Raw genomic sequence first — 15,624 nt, 5'->3', positions numbered from 1 at the left:
ATACTTTCCCACCACTCAACTCAACTGAAGGTAAGAAACAAAAATGAATTACATCCTCAGGAGCTTCATCCATCTCAAGGGTACCATCCTCTGCTTCATGTGTGTCCTGTGTTCCAGGGGAAGACCCTTTGACTTTCTTGGGCTCTGGTTCTTCTGGGTCTCCAATCTGTTTTATAAAAATGGGAAAATAAAAGCTGAAATAGGGCTTGCCAGGTGGCTCAGTGGTTAAGAATCCGCCTGCTAATGCAGGGGACATGGGTTCGAGCCCTGGTCCAGAGAGATCCCACATGCCGCAGAGCAACTAAGCCCATGCGCCACAACTACTGAGCCTGCGCTCTAGAGCCCGCGAGCCACAACTACTGAAGCCCGCGTGCCTAGAGCCCGTACTCCTCAACAAGAGAAGCCACCACAATGAGAAGCTTGAGCACTGCAATGAAGAGTAGCCCCTGCTGGCCGCAACTAGAGAAAGCCCATGTGTAGCAATGAAGACCCAACGCAGCCAAAAATAAATAAACACGTTTATTTTTTTAAAAAAAAAAAGCTGAAATAATTTGTTCCAGGAGGTGATTTTCCCCCCTAATGACTTAGAAACCTGTCCTTAGAGCCACTGATAACTTCCATTTAGTGATCTCTCTGATCAAACCTCTTCAACGACAGCACATTCATCAGAATGTGTTAAAAACTGACCACATCAAGAACACAAACAAAACATTATTCATTATACCAGCTCCAATAACTTTCCACAGTCTAAGGACTATTGTTTCATAACAAGGTGAAAAAATGATGACCTCATTAATTTTAAAACCTTCTTAGGTGAAAGATCTACCATATTCTAGAGGGAAAGATTCATGTTGGCATTACGAATTGAAAGACATTGCAAGAGAGGTTACATTTTCTCCTTAAATTAAAAAAAAGATAAACCCTAGCCTACTAATGAAGAACCCATCAAAATGGCTACTGGACCCAACACCACACACCTAACTCCAGCTAAACCCTAAGGTCTATAACACCTTTCATCCACGCAAAATCTTTGATGATCTGAGAAAATGTGACAGATCTTCTCAGAATATACATATTTACATAAACATACACAAATTTCACATAGATTTTTGTTTGAGGGAAGAGGGTCACAGATATTCGGAAGTCCATCCGTGGACACCCAAAGGTCAAGGAATATCAAGCTAAGAGCCCTACAGACTAAAACATTAACATTACCAAGAGCTGTCAGCCTAAAGCTATCCTTCTTCCAAGTGCAAATCAGGGCAATGGACCATAGAATGAAGAAAAAAAATGTTTAGAAATCGCAGTAAGAGAGAATTCCAATACTATGTGAAGTACTCAAAAATTACATCTGATTCTAAATTCAATAAGTCTATGAAATTGCTAAAACATGACACTGCCCATGATTAGAAAAAAAGCAATTACCTCTCGCAGGTAAGCTATGTCCCAAGCCCTCAGCTCACTGTCAGAAGCCCCAGTGATGAGTCGCTTTTCTTCTGACACCAGAACCAACCCCCACACCTACAGGGTATAAAAATATTCAAATAATATGGTTATTAAGGGACTCCAGGATGCATGACATCACATTCCAAAAGTCTAAGTACACTGTAGTGAAATCTCTTTGGCACTGCAAAGTCTAATATTAAGACAACCCTTTCAAAATACACTACAAGAAAGCTCACTTTGAGAAAGAAAATGATCTGTGGTGGAAGTGTTGTTTATGGGGTAACTAGCAGTTTCTCTGTAATTTCCTATCCTTAAATTTAGATAATGGCTGTTCAGAATAAATCCTAACTAGAAGCCACTCAAAATAATGATTTCAAGCGTGGCACTTCTTTGATTTCAGCAGTGCCTTGCAAATGAAAGGTGCTCCATTAACGTCTATCAGAGCACAATTTTTAGCCTCAAACATCCATGAACTAAACAATGAAAACAACAATACTGTTGCAAATCAAGAAAGAATCTGCTTTTCCTCCTCATTAATTCTAGGGTGTGTATATTCCTCATATATTCTAGGGCATATATATACAAAAATATATATAATTGAGTTATAATTAACATATAACATTAAACTAGTTTAAGGCATACAACACAGTGATTCAATATTTTTATACATCATGAAATGATCACCAAAATAAGACCAGTTACCATCCATCGCCATACAAAGTCGTTAAAATATTATACTGACTATATACCCTATGTGTAGATTCCATCCCATGGCTTACATATTTTATAGGTAGAAGTTTGTACCCCTTACTCACCTTCACCTATGCCTGGTATGAACAAAGCACAAAGGAGGATGCAAAGATGTAAAATATTCCCTGATCTCTACTGAACAGATCTATGTTCAATAATTATTATAATGGCTACAATTTGCTATTTACATGTCACTGGGCCAGGCATTGTACACATTAAACTTCCCTACGACCATAAAGGTGGATACTTATCATTTAAAAGTGATGAAACCCATATTCATGGGTTAAAAACTTATCCGAGGCCAATTTCTACTGAATGCCAGAGCAGCTGCATCTGCTCTGACGGTTGGCACTTTGTCCACCACTCCAACTTCTCTCTCTAAAGACAGTACATGTTGATTACTGTTAGTAAAAACAAAGAGTCATGAAAGGGCCAGGGAAGAAACCATCTTTTCCTTTCTGCCTTGCTATTCATTCCCTGGGCCCATGACCCTACATATACCTCAGTTCGGTGGCCAACCATTGTTTTGAAGCAGTGCTGGGTATCAAGGTCCCACCATTTCACCATGGTATCTTTCCCACTAGAAGAAGAAATAGGAAAAAAATCTTATTAGGAAGAATCACTGAACTAACAGGAAAATCAAGGACTTATTTGTTGCCTTAAAAAGACAATACACAGCAATGATGTCTAATGCTACTATTTACCTGACCTTTCTTTTAAAAAGTAAAGAATCCTAACTCTTTATATGTCTATTCTCAGGTAGAAAAATAAAATGTTCCATCTGTAAGCACAAAAATAACCTTGAATTCAGAATGCTACAGAACACAGAACTTGACCAGTTGACCACCATTTCCATCGCCACAGCATCAACATTCCTTCATTCTAACACACAAACATCTTAGACCTCTCCTGCTCCCTTGTCTCCTATGTCCAGCTAGTCTCTAGGTCCTGAAAACGCCTCCTCTGGGAAGTCTCCAAGTCTCGATTCCTTCCAATCCATTTCTGTACACAAACCTGAAGTTAGGTCCTACTGCCCGAATTATTTTAATAAGTTATCTGGTCTCTGTCTATTCTGTTCCCTCACCACATCCAATACATTACTGTCAGATAATCTTAATCTTCTAAATTTGCACTAACTCAAGGTTCTCTATGGATTCAAAATCAAGCTCTTCAGCACCATTCCCAAAACCTCCCATTAACTGGCACTTAATCTCCCTGCCAATGGGCTCTACTATTCCTGCCTCAAATGCCTGTTCCCTGCTTCTTCACCAATGTGAATCTAATATAATCCTGCTTCAAGACAAAACTGGAAAAAAACAAAAACCCAATTTACAAAGTCTTTCCTATATAATCCCACCTCACGGTGTTATTTCCTTTCCCTTACATTCCTTAAGCTATAAGGTGTATGTATATTCTAGTAGAGCAGTAGAGTCATTGCCTCACAGAATGTGTTATCTGAACAAGACACACTAACGTCCCTGCATCCTATCCCACAGGAACAAATCCACCACTGGTACAGCATTTCGTGCTGCTCCTCTACACTGCCTTCTGGTTCTTCTTCTATGGTTCTAATTACTATGGTTCTTCTAATTACTGCCTGGCAAAACTTAAGATCCCAAACTTTCCTGGGTGGTCATTCCTTAGGAATGATAACTATTATATTAGGTTGAGCTATATGAAATTGCTGATATATGAAATTGCTGATATCTGACCTATCATTTTTAACCCACACAAATGGAAATTTCAAATGGTTCAACCTATGAGATGTTCAGAAGGGCTAAGTATGGAGTCTGTCTCTTCTCAAGCGGCAGGCTAAGACAAACATTTGGTATTCGCATCTGCCCACTGCTCCATGTTCGGCTTTTCTGACTTTCTAGGGATCCAGAAAGTAGACAGCTCATCCTATACAAGGTCTGTTGAAGAGTTAAGGAACTATGGAAAAGCTGGTATGAGGGGAAAATAATGACAAATCAGAAAAGGGAATTAAAAAATGCTATAACTAACTCTGGACAGCATCTATGACACCGTTTGGGAAGGGAGGGGAGGGGAAGGGAGGGGGAGAGAGAGGAAAAGCAGCGAGAAGAGGAAACTAGCACATGAGCTTGAATATAGTGCGGAGATACGAGTAAGGAATGAAACAAATTCCCTCTTTGAAAACCTCTCCAGTGAATTCACCTAGAGAAAAATGGAAACGAAGCTTATTATTTCTTTACCTAGTAACTAGCAGATTCTTGTCTCGTAGAAACAATGCTTGTGTAACAGCGTCCTTGTGCCCCTTTAGACGGTAGAGGCCACTCTCATTGATCACATCCCACACAATAGTATCTGTGTCCTAAAGGAATCAAACACAGAAGAATTTTCTTTACCACATAAGGCCTAACTTGACAAACAATATTTTTATTACAAAGTTGATATGTAGTCCTTATAGAAAATTTGGAAATCATACAGAAAAGCACAGAGGAACCAAACACCAGTTGATTTCACCATCCAGATATCACCACCACAGGTATTTTGTTGTATACTATTCTAGTCTTTATGTATACATACATGTTGTTAACTGAGATCATGCTATTCCTATCACTGTATAACTCTCCTCCTTTTTCTCATTTAATATACTTCCATGTCTTTCCACACTGTTCTCATTTTTAATGGTCACATAATAACCAACCTTAAGGATATACCATAATTTACTTTAAATTTTTTCTATTTCAGCCATTTAGGCAGTTTCCAATTTTCTGCTATCATAGATATGTGGAAATGAACATTCTTGTACCTCTATCTTTGTACATATCTCAGATCAGAATAAAAACTAAAAAGGGAAATTATTGGGTTAAAAGGTATTTCTATCTTAAGTCTGCAATTCAGGGTGATCTCCAGAAAGGCTGCACCAATCTAAAGGTCCACCAAGGATATGTATGACAACACCAGTTTTCCCATCCCTTCACCTCTGGATATTATCAGTTGCTCAAAAAACAGTGCCAATTTCAAAAGTTGAAAGGCTGTCTCAATGTTTATTTGATTTGCATTTCTGAATACCAATGAGAAATTCTGTACATGCTCTATGGTGATTACTGGCCGTTCTGCACCTCCTTTGAACTGCCAAGTCATGTCTTTCATCTTCTTTTGGGTCTTATTTTTCACTTGTTTGTTGGTTATTAAGACATATTAATCCTTCCCTTTTATAGTGGAACTATTAAATACTTTCCCCTTTTTCATTGTCCTTTAACTTTATTTTTTCCAGTTTTATTGAAAAAATAATTGATGTACATCATTGTATAAGTTTAAGGCATACAGCATGACAGTTTAATTTACATATATTGTGAAATGATTACCATAATAGGTTCAGCTAACACCCATCTCCTCATATAGATATAATAAAAAGAAAAAAAGGAAAAATAATTTCTCCTTGGGATGAGAACTCTTAGGATTTACTCTTGACAACTTCTTTATAGTGTTTAAATGCACAAATGTTTTAAATATTCAAATATCAAGGATTCAAATTTATCAGTCTTTTCCTTTATAATTTCTTTCCTTGCTGATATGCTTGAAGTCTTTTTCCACCTTGATATCAAATAAATATTTATTTATATATCTTCTAGTTTACTTAAAATATCATGGTTTAATATTTAAGTCTTTAATCTGTGATTCTTTGGTACACAGCATGAGGTAAAGTTTTAACTTTAAATTTGCCCCCAAATAGTTAGCCAACTGTTTAAGTCCTGTTTCATAAGTAATCCATCATTTTTCTACTCATCAAAAATGTCATCTTTAAAATATACTAATTAGGTATATCAAGTGGATTTGTTTCTTGGATTCCCATTTGGTTACAGTAATCTATCTGACTATTTTGTATTAATGCCAGGTTAATATAACACATTATAAGTTATGACTTCATAATGCATTTTAATATCTGAAACTTCTTAAATCTAACCCTGAAAAAAGAAATCTGAAACCCTTTTATTTTTTCCCAAAATTCTGCTATTTATTATTCATTTGTTTTTTCAATATGTTCTTTTAAATCATTTGGTCATATTCTAAAAATACAACAAAAAGACCTTTGGGATATTTAAATTGCCTTATCTGTATAAACTAATTAGAACATACGAGCATCTTTTCAATACTTTGTCTTGCCATTCAAGAACATGGTTTGTGTCTCTATTCACTCAAGTCTTCTGTTACATTCTTTAGTAAAGTTTCACAGTGTTTTTGTGTCCATTACTTAACATACTTTTGTAAATGGAATCATTTACATTCTATTTTCTGATGACTGAGCTATAGGAAAGCTACCGATTTTACCAAAACGAATGGCCAAGAATCATCATTTTGACTCCCCTTTTCCAATTTGTTTTGTTCCCCCAACTTGTGTACTGTTTTGGGTAGCATATCCACCATGATGTTACACAGTAACTATCATGGGCATCCTCATCTTGTTCCTGTATTTAATAGTCTTTTATCAGTGAATCTGACAGGAATCAAAATGAACCACCCAATTCATATCCATCCTTCTCACTCTATTCTACCATCTATACTATTTTGTACACCAAGTGCCCACTGTTTGACACAACAATGTTTGTGAATAACCTGCTTCAGCAGTAGCCTTACACTCCTTTCTAGATTAAAGTCCAGGCACCTAATTCAAGGTCTCACCTTGGACCCAGATGCCAGCCTGCCTCCTAGCTGATCGTACTTCAAGGAAGTGATTGCTGCTTTGTGTCCATTGAAGGTCACATTTCCTTCCCCACTCAGGAGACTGAAGATTCGGATAGACCCATCCTCATAACCAACAGCTAAGTGCAGCCCATCTGGGGAGGGGCACAAGAAAGTGACTTCGTGTTTAAGCCCCTGAAGGATGAGAATCTGAAATAATAAGAATTAAAAACAATGTAGAGGAGTTAAGCATGTCATCGAGGAAAAAGTGTGGGAATAATCAGGCACAGTAAAATTGAGAGCATCAATAATTCCAAATCACTCTTATGAATAATAATGAGTCTCTGGACTCTATCTCAAGTTCTTTAATATAGAAATTATTATTTGTACAGGGTAATGAAACATTCAAGAAAAGGTAAAGCTATACTATACTATTTCTCCAAAGCTCTACATTAGCATAACACATGCCAAAATTTCCCAAGCAATGGAATAAATTACTAAGTCCTTATTCTATGTCAACACCAAATGATTTTCCATAAAGGGTTATAAACACATCCTTGATTTAACTGAGCCCCATCCCAGAAACCAACCTGCATGGCACTGGAGTGCTACAGTGATGTATCCCCAAGGGACTCTGGGGGACACTAAGTATCAAAGTATTAACCTCTTGGAGGTCACAAAGTGAGTGGACGAGATCAAAATGCCTGTATTTTGTTCGGCAGAAGTGGTAGGCTTGGGAATTCAGAGTCATACAAAATATCAAAGGCTAGTTTAACAACCGTTGGGCCTCATCTGCATAAGTAAGAGAAAGATTCAGTCAACATAGCAATATTCCTTTTAAATGCTTAATTTCTGTATTGTGAGGGCAAGTAGAAGAACTTGAAAAATGGAGAACTGGTAAAGTAGAGAAAAACAAACATCTTGGGAATAATGATTACAAATAATTACCTGTAAATATCACTACAAATAAATACCCAAGAGGTAAGCTCTTTTGGTTGTGGTTTTCAGAATACAGTATAGAAGAGCACAATAGAATGTGATACTTGGCTATCTGGACCCAAAGGAAAAAAAAAATTTCTAGAGGCACACACATTAAAAAAAAAAATCTGTGCATGACAAAGCAGAGCTCTCCCACTTCTGCCTCCACCCTTAAATACCCATAAATCAATATCAACCTAGGTGATTTCTCGCATACCTTCTCTCCTTTCCTTAAGTCCCAGATGAAAACATGTTCACAGGCTGGTACTGCCACATAGCGTCCTTTTTCACCACGAAGTGTCACAAAGACAATATTACCCTTCTGGCTGCCAATAAGGCCAAAGACTGCACTGGCAACATAGCGTAGGTACTGCCTGGTGAGCCCCATGTTCTAACATCTGATACCACAAGTGAGGCAGCTGCACCTGCAAACAAAGAAAACTGAGTTCTTGGGTTCTGCTAGGCTGGCAAACACTGACTGCATATCATGTAGTTAAAAGTACATGACCTGTGGTTGCTTAACCTTCATTTACTTTGAATATATTACTGACATAAAATACCCAGACATCTCCATTTTTTATTCACTGCTGACTCAATGTGTAATCTCTCGTCAAGTTTCGGATTGGTCACACTGTCATGGCCACCTCACAAATTCTGACATGTAGTCCCAATGCAGCTTAACAATTTGCTTCTGCCCATTCAACTACCATCAAAGTTTTTACATGGAGACGGACAGCCTGAGACTGAAAATATTTATTGGTGAGCATTTATCGTAAACCTACTAATAATAAGACAGGCACTGATCTAGACGCTAGAGATACGGTGTTGAGTAAAACAACATCCCTGATCTTGTGGCACTTACCTTCGAGCACAGTGGCTCTCAAACTCCAGAATGTATCTAAATCACCCAAGGGACTATGAAAACAAATTGCTGGGAACCACCTACACCGCACATCCCCAGGGCCTATTTCTGATTCAGTAGGTCTGGGGTGGGACCCAAGATTTTTCATTTCTAACAAGTTCTCAAGTGATGCTGCCGCTGCGGTTCCCCGCTTTGAGAACTACTGTAACTAATACGTGCAGGTATGCCCTGGATTTCCAAAGCAGGGCAGCCACCTGCCCTTGGGGAAGTCAAATGTAATCAGAGAAGTGAGAAAATGCAGAAACAAAGGAATCAAGCAAGACAAAAAAAATAGTTTTAGCCATTAAACAAAATCAAGGATCTTTAGGTTCCTCCTCAAGGGCTATGGAGATAATATTCTGAACCATATCCTTGAGCTGTTTTGCAGATACTGAAACCCCAACCAGGTGGAAGAAGTTAACCGAATGCTGACCACCAGCACGTAGACTCCAGGCCAGTTGGAACTAGGTTGATGGTGTTGACTCCCAATTACCTCACCACCAACCAATCAGAAGAATGCCCACCAGCTGATCACATGCCCCACCCCCTCTCCCTCACCTCGACTTGAAAAACCTTTCCCTGAAAGCCAGTGCCGGGGAGGGGTGTCTTCTGAGCATTAGCTGCACTTTCCTTCACCACAACCCGGTGTCAGTAGACTGGCTTGATTGCCCACAGGGGGGCGGACCCAGCTTTGGTTTTAACAACTGCACTAAATCAAATTCACTGAAAACACTTGGTTACCATAAGAGACAACTGGTGAAGGAGATAAATTAAGCTTGTCTGTTCTTAATATGGAAACGTGAAAGGTATTCCCCCAAACACCGGTGCAGCTTAAAAAACACAAGAATACTAAACAGAAGTTACAGCCTTCTTCTGGAGCTGTTTTTGTTTGTTGCTGTTGTTGGTTCAGTTTGTTTGGTTTAACGCTACAGGGTCTCTTTCTATTACAACCTGATGTTTTAGTCTACTTTAACAGGAAAATATTCAATGCCTGTACTAATATTTTCTTTTAATGACCACTTACAGGCCTCATTTTTCTTCTCCTAGGAACCAACATAAAGCCAGTTAAAAATGAAGGGAAGATAATATTAACATGGCAAAAACGCTCTTCACCTGGGCCATTTGATCAATTCTTTACCAATTCATCTTACTCCTCTGGCCCCAGCCCCTTAACTGTAATTGTTGTTCATGGTAGTCTTCCACCATCTACCACAGTATTTTCCTTGGAGACTTCATACAGCATGCCTAGGCCCAGGGACGCACCACATCCCTACTTCCAGTCCGGCCTACATACCTGAATACTAACTATACAGCTCCAAGAGTTTATTAGACATCCCCATCCGAACACCTTGCAGTATCACATTTAACGTGTATAAAACCAAGCCTACCTTGCTTCCTGAACCCTACTCACTTTTTTCTGAGTCTCCAAGCCATTCAGGCTCAAAACCTTGTAGTAACCTTTGGCTCATTAGTATTATTTAAGCAGCCAATACTGAAAGAGTGCTTACTATATGGTAACTGATACATTAAAATATATATAACTGAGTAAACATATGCAGTTAATTTCATATTTATTAATCGGATTAATCATAATTAATTGAATTAAGTGGGTTAATACATGTGAAGTGCTTAAAAGGATCCTTCAGTTACCTTGCAAGATAGGTACTATTCTTATCCCTATTTTACAGACAAGGAAACTAGACACACAGACATGAAATAGCTAGCTCAAAGTCATTCAGCTGGTTTTAAGTGCCAAAGCCAGATTACAAACCAAACTCCAAAATTTCCTCTTTTAACCACTAAACTATTTCTCTTTGCCTCCGTCCTCTCTTTTGTCAGAAACTTCTACCTGTTTCTCTGAAGGAGGATCCTTTTCTCTTTCCACTACTTTCTGTTCCAGCTCTTTATCACTGGGTTCCTGCACTATGTAGCACCTCCACCTCCATGTTTTTCATTCTTTTCTTTTAAAAGTCATTAATACTACCTGACAAATCTTTTCAAACGCACTAATCCTACCCCAAAACCCTTTAAGAGCTAAACAGTGTGCAGTTCGCAAGAACTCAACCTATCTATTCCTCTTTAGTTCTCGCATAAACTTTTCTGTCAGGCTAGCTGGTTTCCCTCTTTGTCCTGTCACCTGCCTTCTTCAAACTGTTCCTCCCACTTAGAATAACATACATTCGCCCGTCTACCTAAGTGTTACCCTCTGAGGCCCACTTCCTTTGGGGCTAGTCCAATTCTCGAAGCTTTTTCCATTGCCTCAGAACTTTAACGATCTTCCATACATCTTGGTACTGGTCACTTGTGTCTCACATGCATGTTGTGTATATGACGCTTTTCGGAGAGAGCTCACGCCCTAACCTTCCGCTATGCCCCTACCATCCCTGCTTCTTAACCCACAGCCCCCGAAAACATGCTTCTATGATGCGCTGAAAGGCTGGACCGCCGGAACAGACCTGTCAGATGTCCCTAAACCAATTCTCCAGTCAGGAGAGCCCTGCAGGCGCCGGGTGAACTAGCTCAACACGGCATGCGCCAGCTTCGGGTGTCCGCGGCCAGCTTCCCAGGGACGGCGGTGGGGCTCCCGCAGTGGCCCAGGTGCCCCTCCACCCTCGAGACCGTCCCCAAATCCCCCTGCCTCGCCCGCTGCTGGCACCAGGAAGGCCTCAGCCAGGACCAAACAAACCCGAGGAGCGGAGCAAAAAGCGCTCGGCCGCCGCGCGCCTTCGGTACCTACCTGGGCCTCCACGAGGCTCCGGGCTGGTTGGACCCGCCCGTGGAACCCACCCCTTCCGGGTCCGCTCAAGGAGCCTCTTCCGCCCGACGTTCCCTTTGCCTTCTGGGGGAAATGACGTAAGAGCTGGGCTCTGATTGGTGAGCGCCGGCCGGGAGCGGAAGGCGGTGTTTCGCCTGCCAGGGCTCCTGCGGCTGGTCTTTCCAGCCTCCTGCGACTTTGGCTGCTTTACCCGCCGAGCTCCTGGCAAGGCTTGTCAGGGGATGCCGCTCGGCCGCTTTCCACGAGGAACTTAACCCGCCGTGCCTACCTCCCGGATGGGACCGCCGGAATGCTGTGAGAGGCGGGACAGAGGCCGGGAAGGAAGGCGGGGCGGAGCGGGCCGGGGGCGCGGCGGGAGGCGCCCGGGACTCGGCCAGGGCTGGGGGTGCGGGCATAGAGGGCTGGTTTTGTCAGTTCTCCGCAAAAATGAGCCTGGCGCTCCCGCCTCCGCTGTTGGTCTTGTTCCTCTCGCCTGAGGCGCTGTCGGGGAGAAGTTACCCACCAGAAGATAGAGGATAGGCAGACCCAGGCACAAGGGACAGTGGTGCTCTAGCCCCTGGGGAGGCGCGCGTCCTGGGGTGCAGGAGTCGAGTTTGTGTGGTCGCTCGTGTGGACTGGGCGTTTCACGGACCGAGAGCTGCTCGAATCAGGGCTGGGTAGGCGCTGAGCCCAGGATGCTGAGTTGTCTGGATCTCCGCAGTCCCTGGAGTGACATTGGTCTGGCTTTTGGTTTCCGCTCCTTGGTCGCGGGAGGGGGAAGTGAACAGGGCTGACTCCTCCTTGCTTGGTAATTGAGGCTTTAGGTGCTCTGTCACCAAGTGGGAATTAGCTATTCTTTCTTGCAGTTTTGTCCGATATTATTCTTGGGCTGCATAAAAGTGTTTAGAAAGGAGTTCTGATGTCTGTAGCTGTGGAAGATTAAAGCTAACATATAGGTATGTAAAAGAAATAAGTCTGTGCCTTCAAGATAGCTGCAGCCAGCTTAGAAAATGGAGTTTTATCTATATTACCTGATTTTCTTCAGGCGTTTCTTGAGTTTTTAAGACATGTTCACCTAGTCTGCCATATTCAAGTAAATGATAAGAGTAGAGAATGGATATGATCAGGCTGTAAATAGATGTAACAGTGTAGGTGTTTGAAACAAGCCTGCGGTGGGTTGGATGAATGAGAAGGGAGGAAATTGTGGCAACAGACTTACTTCAGTTAAGTTTGATGGGGAAGGGAGCATTTAGGTGAGCGTGTATGGCTAATATACGAAAAAATGTGTATATATATATGAGGAAAAAACGTGCTTTAGTACATAGTCTAGATTCCATCTCGGTGACACCTCTTGTATTACCTGATTCTAAGAAAGTTATTTTACAGCTGTATAAACTGTAGACAACTGCTGTCAATACTAAATCATTTTATTTGTAGACATGAAAATTCTACATGTCTTTTAGAGGTTGAGTGGAAGTTTTGCCTCACGTACATTCATTTCAGTATTCCTGATCTATTAATGAGCCCAATTTTGGGACTCCCTTTATCAACCATCTGGCTGGTACCTTTGTGAGTTAAATAAAATCTTGAACCATGTTCACTTCTGTATTAGAATGAGTCATGATTTTATCTTTAAAAAATTAATTTAACATTATTAAATATTATGGGAAAGGACAATCACAAATGGAAAAAATAATTTTGTTTTATTTATTATTATTATGTTTTGGCCGCATCGTGCAGATTACCGGATCTTAGTTCCCTGACCAGGGATCGAACCTGCACCCTCTCCAGTCCTAACCACTGGACCGCCAGGGAATTCCCAGAAAAAATAATTTTAATGAAAGTTGTTGTAAGCATCTTCGATTGAGTGCTAAGATAATGCATCTTATAACTTCCCAATGCACTACTTCAAGAGCATAACCTTAGTTTCTTAAGTTTCAGAATTGCTAAATGTATTAATTTTATAATTGAAACATAATAAAGTTCTTTTTTTTTTTTGGATTCAAAACTTTAACAATAAGTTCTGCCTGATTCTGCCCTGTCTTGAACAATAAAAGTCTAATCCCTCTAACCAATCCAATTAATCATATAAAGCACTATTTGGAGGACTTCGTAAACTAAAAGATGACAAGATTTTGAGGAAAAAAAAGATGAGCTACAGGGTAATAAGAACTGTTATATACTCATTACTAATTTGAATTGTAAAAGATACATAGTGGGTTCTCTTTATCCTCATCTAGGGAGGTACTGAAGATAACCCTTAAGATAGTATGGCTAAGGAAATAGATCTGATTCTGCAATCTTCTGTTTGTTACATGTAAACTTTGAGATCCTGGGACGTAAATGTCTTGCTTCAGGAGCATTTTTACTAAGGTTTTGTGTTTGCTTATGAACCTGTTCAAAATACAGGACTGATCAATTGATTTTCAGTGGAAAGTCCCGCTCCTCTTTAATGTTATCCAAAATTCTGGCTAAAGCTGTAGATTATTGTAGCCTTCCCCTCCTCCTTTCCTTACCCGAGCACTCTGTATTCTATCACTGGGATTCCTAATTTGAGTCTGGGAAACCCCTCAGATTTTTTTCCAGACCTGTGCTTGTATGAGCTCATGTAGTCACAATTTGGGTGATGAAAAGGTTTTTATATTTCATGCAATTCTCCAAAGGGTCTGTGACTCCAAGAATGTTAAGAACCACTGTTCCTTAAGGATCAGGGATCAGATTTTCCTGCCTAGCTTCGCTTTGCTGCTCCATTTACTTTATTGCCAAGGTGTGTGTGTTGGGGGAGGGAGAGATTTAAATCTCTTTTTGATGAGAAAAATACATTTCTGTTTAGAGATGGAGCTGAAAAAGAATTCATTGTTAAATGCCATGACACTTTCATATAATGCCATTAAATTTGCTCTACAGTAAGAGCTCTGAACATTACCTATTACTCATTTAACACTCAGTATCTTGTGTGTCACAATGACTTTTAAGATCTTGGAAGAAGATCCAACAAACTATACTGACAAGATGTGGTTGGACATATAGGAGAACTACCAGCGTGTACTGTCAAAGAAGATAATAGAGTTTCAGGGAGGGAATAATCAATAGTGGATGCAGCTAAAATTTGATTAGCTCTTGGACTTGACATTTAGAGAATTATTGTTGACCTTGAAAAAGCAGTTTTAGTATTGTTATAGAGATGGAAGCAGAACTGTAGTGGGTTGAATAAATGGAGGAAAAGGAAGTAGAGCTGCGAAACAGATTACTCTTAAATGGTGAAAAGAGGAGTTTGTTGGTATTCTGAAGAAACGGGGTAGGGAAAAAATTTGAGAGTAAGAGACTCGGGAAGGAGAGATCAGGTGTAGTGAAGGGATACTTGATGTTATTACATTCTCTTAGAGGAAAGCTAGTCAGGTGCAGTAAAATGCTTAAATGAAGGTGATTTGGCAGGCTTAAAAGTGTGGAATATACCCCAAAATCACTTGGAAGTTGGAAAGAGTGAATGAAGATAGAGACATTTTGAGTTGGAGAGAAGTTAAGATAATTTGAACAATGACTTCTCTTTTCTCAGAGCATCAGGAAAAGAAGGAAGGCAATGTGATATGATGTAATGGAAATGGCACAGGTTTTAGTGCCAGCTGGTCTTTGATTTGGATCTCAAGGTACCACTTACTAGTTCTGTTACCTTGAGCTGATAATTGAACCTCTGGGTCTTGGTGCCCTCACTGTAAAATAAGTGTTCTGATACCTACTTTGCAGGATTATTGTAAGGATTAGAAAGCATATTTGTAACATATCTAATACCCTGTGGTTCACTGTAACTTCCACAGTTGGCCTTCTTTTGTTCCTTTAGTGTCTTAGGCTCTTTCCTGCCTTAAGGCGCCCAGATGTACCTTTCCGCAGCCTGTAAAACTCTTCTACTTTTGGTCTCAATTCTCACTATCTGGAAGAGACATTCTCTGCCTCTTCAATTTAAATAGCTCCACTCTTCTTTGTTGTAGGACACTTATCACAGATTTTAACTATGTATGTATTTCTACGATTATATCTTTGTGTGATTTTTGTGGAGCTATCTCTTCCATTAGACAGAGACTCAGCACTTAACAGTGCTTGAATGAATGAATGCCTGGGACATAATAGGCAAATAAGCATTTATTACCTC

General features: G+C 40.2%; 2 protein-coding genes across 6 annotated transcripts in view; one reads left to right on the top strand and one right to left on the bottom strand.

Moving 5' to 3' along the window:
- The window catches only part of WDR3 (WD repeat domain 3), a 37,014-nt gene extending 25,497 nt beyond the window's left edge, over positions 1 to 11,517 (bottom strand). Inside the window, exons 1-7 of one of the 3 annotated variants that reach the window (XM_024764939.1) lie at positions 11,460 to 11,517; positions 8,039 to 8,246; positions 6,844 to 7,053; positions 4,410 to 4,528; positions 2,698 to 2,776; positions 1,426 to 1,521; positions 53 to 166 (exon numbers count right to left, since the gene is read on the bottom strand). In XM_024764939.1, the coding sequence (XP_024620707.1) occupies positions 53 to 166; positions 1,426 to 1,521; positions 2,698 to 2,776; positions 4,410 to 4,528; positions 6,844 to 7,053; positions 8,039 to 8,209 (789 nt within the window). In that variant the 5' untranslated portion in view covers positions 8,210 to 8,246; positions 11,460 to 11,517. Of the gene's footprint in view, positions 1 to 52; positions 167 to 1,425; positions 1,522 to 2,697; positions 2,777 to 4,409; positions 4,529 to 6,843; positions 7,054 to 7,433; positions 7,509 to 8,038; positions 8,247 to 11,178; positions 11,354 to 11,459 lie in introns of those variants that run through there. The other 2 variants (XM_024764940.1, XM_024764941.1) reach the window with 2 other exon arrangements.
- Positions 11,518 to 11,615: 98 nt separating this feature from the next.
- The window catches only part of GDAP2 (ganglioside induced differentiation associated protein 2), a 69,125-nt gene continuing 65,116 nt past the window's right edge, over positions 11,616 to 15,624 (top strand). For all 3 annotated transcript variants that reach the window (XM_024764901.1, XM_024764904.1, XM_024764902.1), the window contains exon 1: positions 11,616 to 11,792. The gene's annotated coding sequence lies outside the window, so the exon portion shown is untranslated. The remainder of the gene's footprint in view (positions 11,793 to 15,624) is intronic.

Source organism: Neophocaena asiaeorientalis, unplaced genomic scaffold (assembly GCF_003031525.2).
Source record: "Neophocaena asiaeorientalis asiaeorientalis breed wild unplaced genomic scaffold, Neophocaena_asiaeorientalis_V1.1 scaffold62, whole genome shotgun sequence".
Lineage (NCBI taxonomy): Eukaryota > Metazoa > Chordata > Mammalia > Artiodactyla > Phocoenidae > Neophocaena > Neophocaena asiaeorientalis.
The sequence above is the reverse complement of the archived record's forward strand: the minus strand, read 5'-3'. Positions and strand labels throughout refer to the sequence as shown.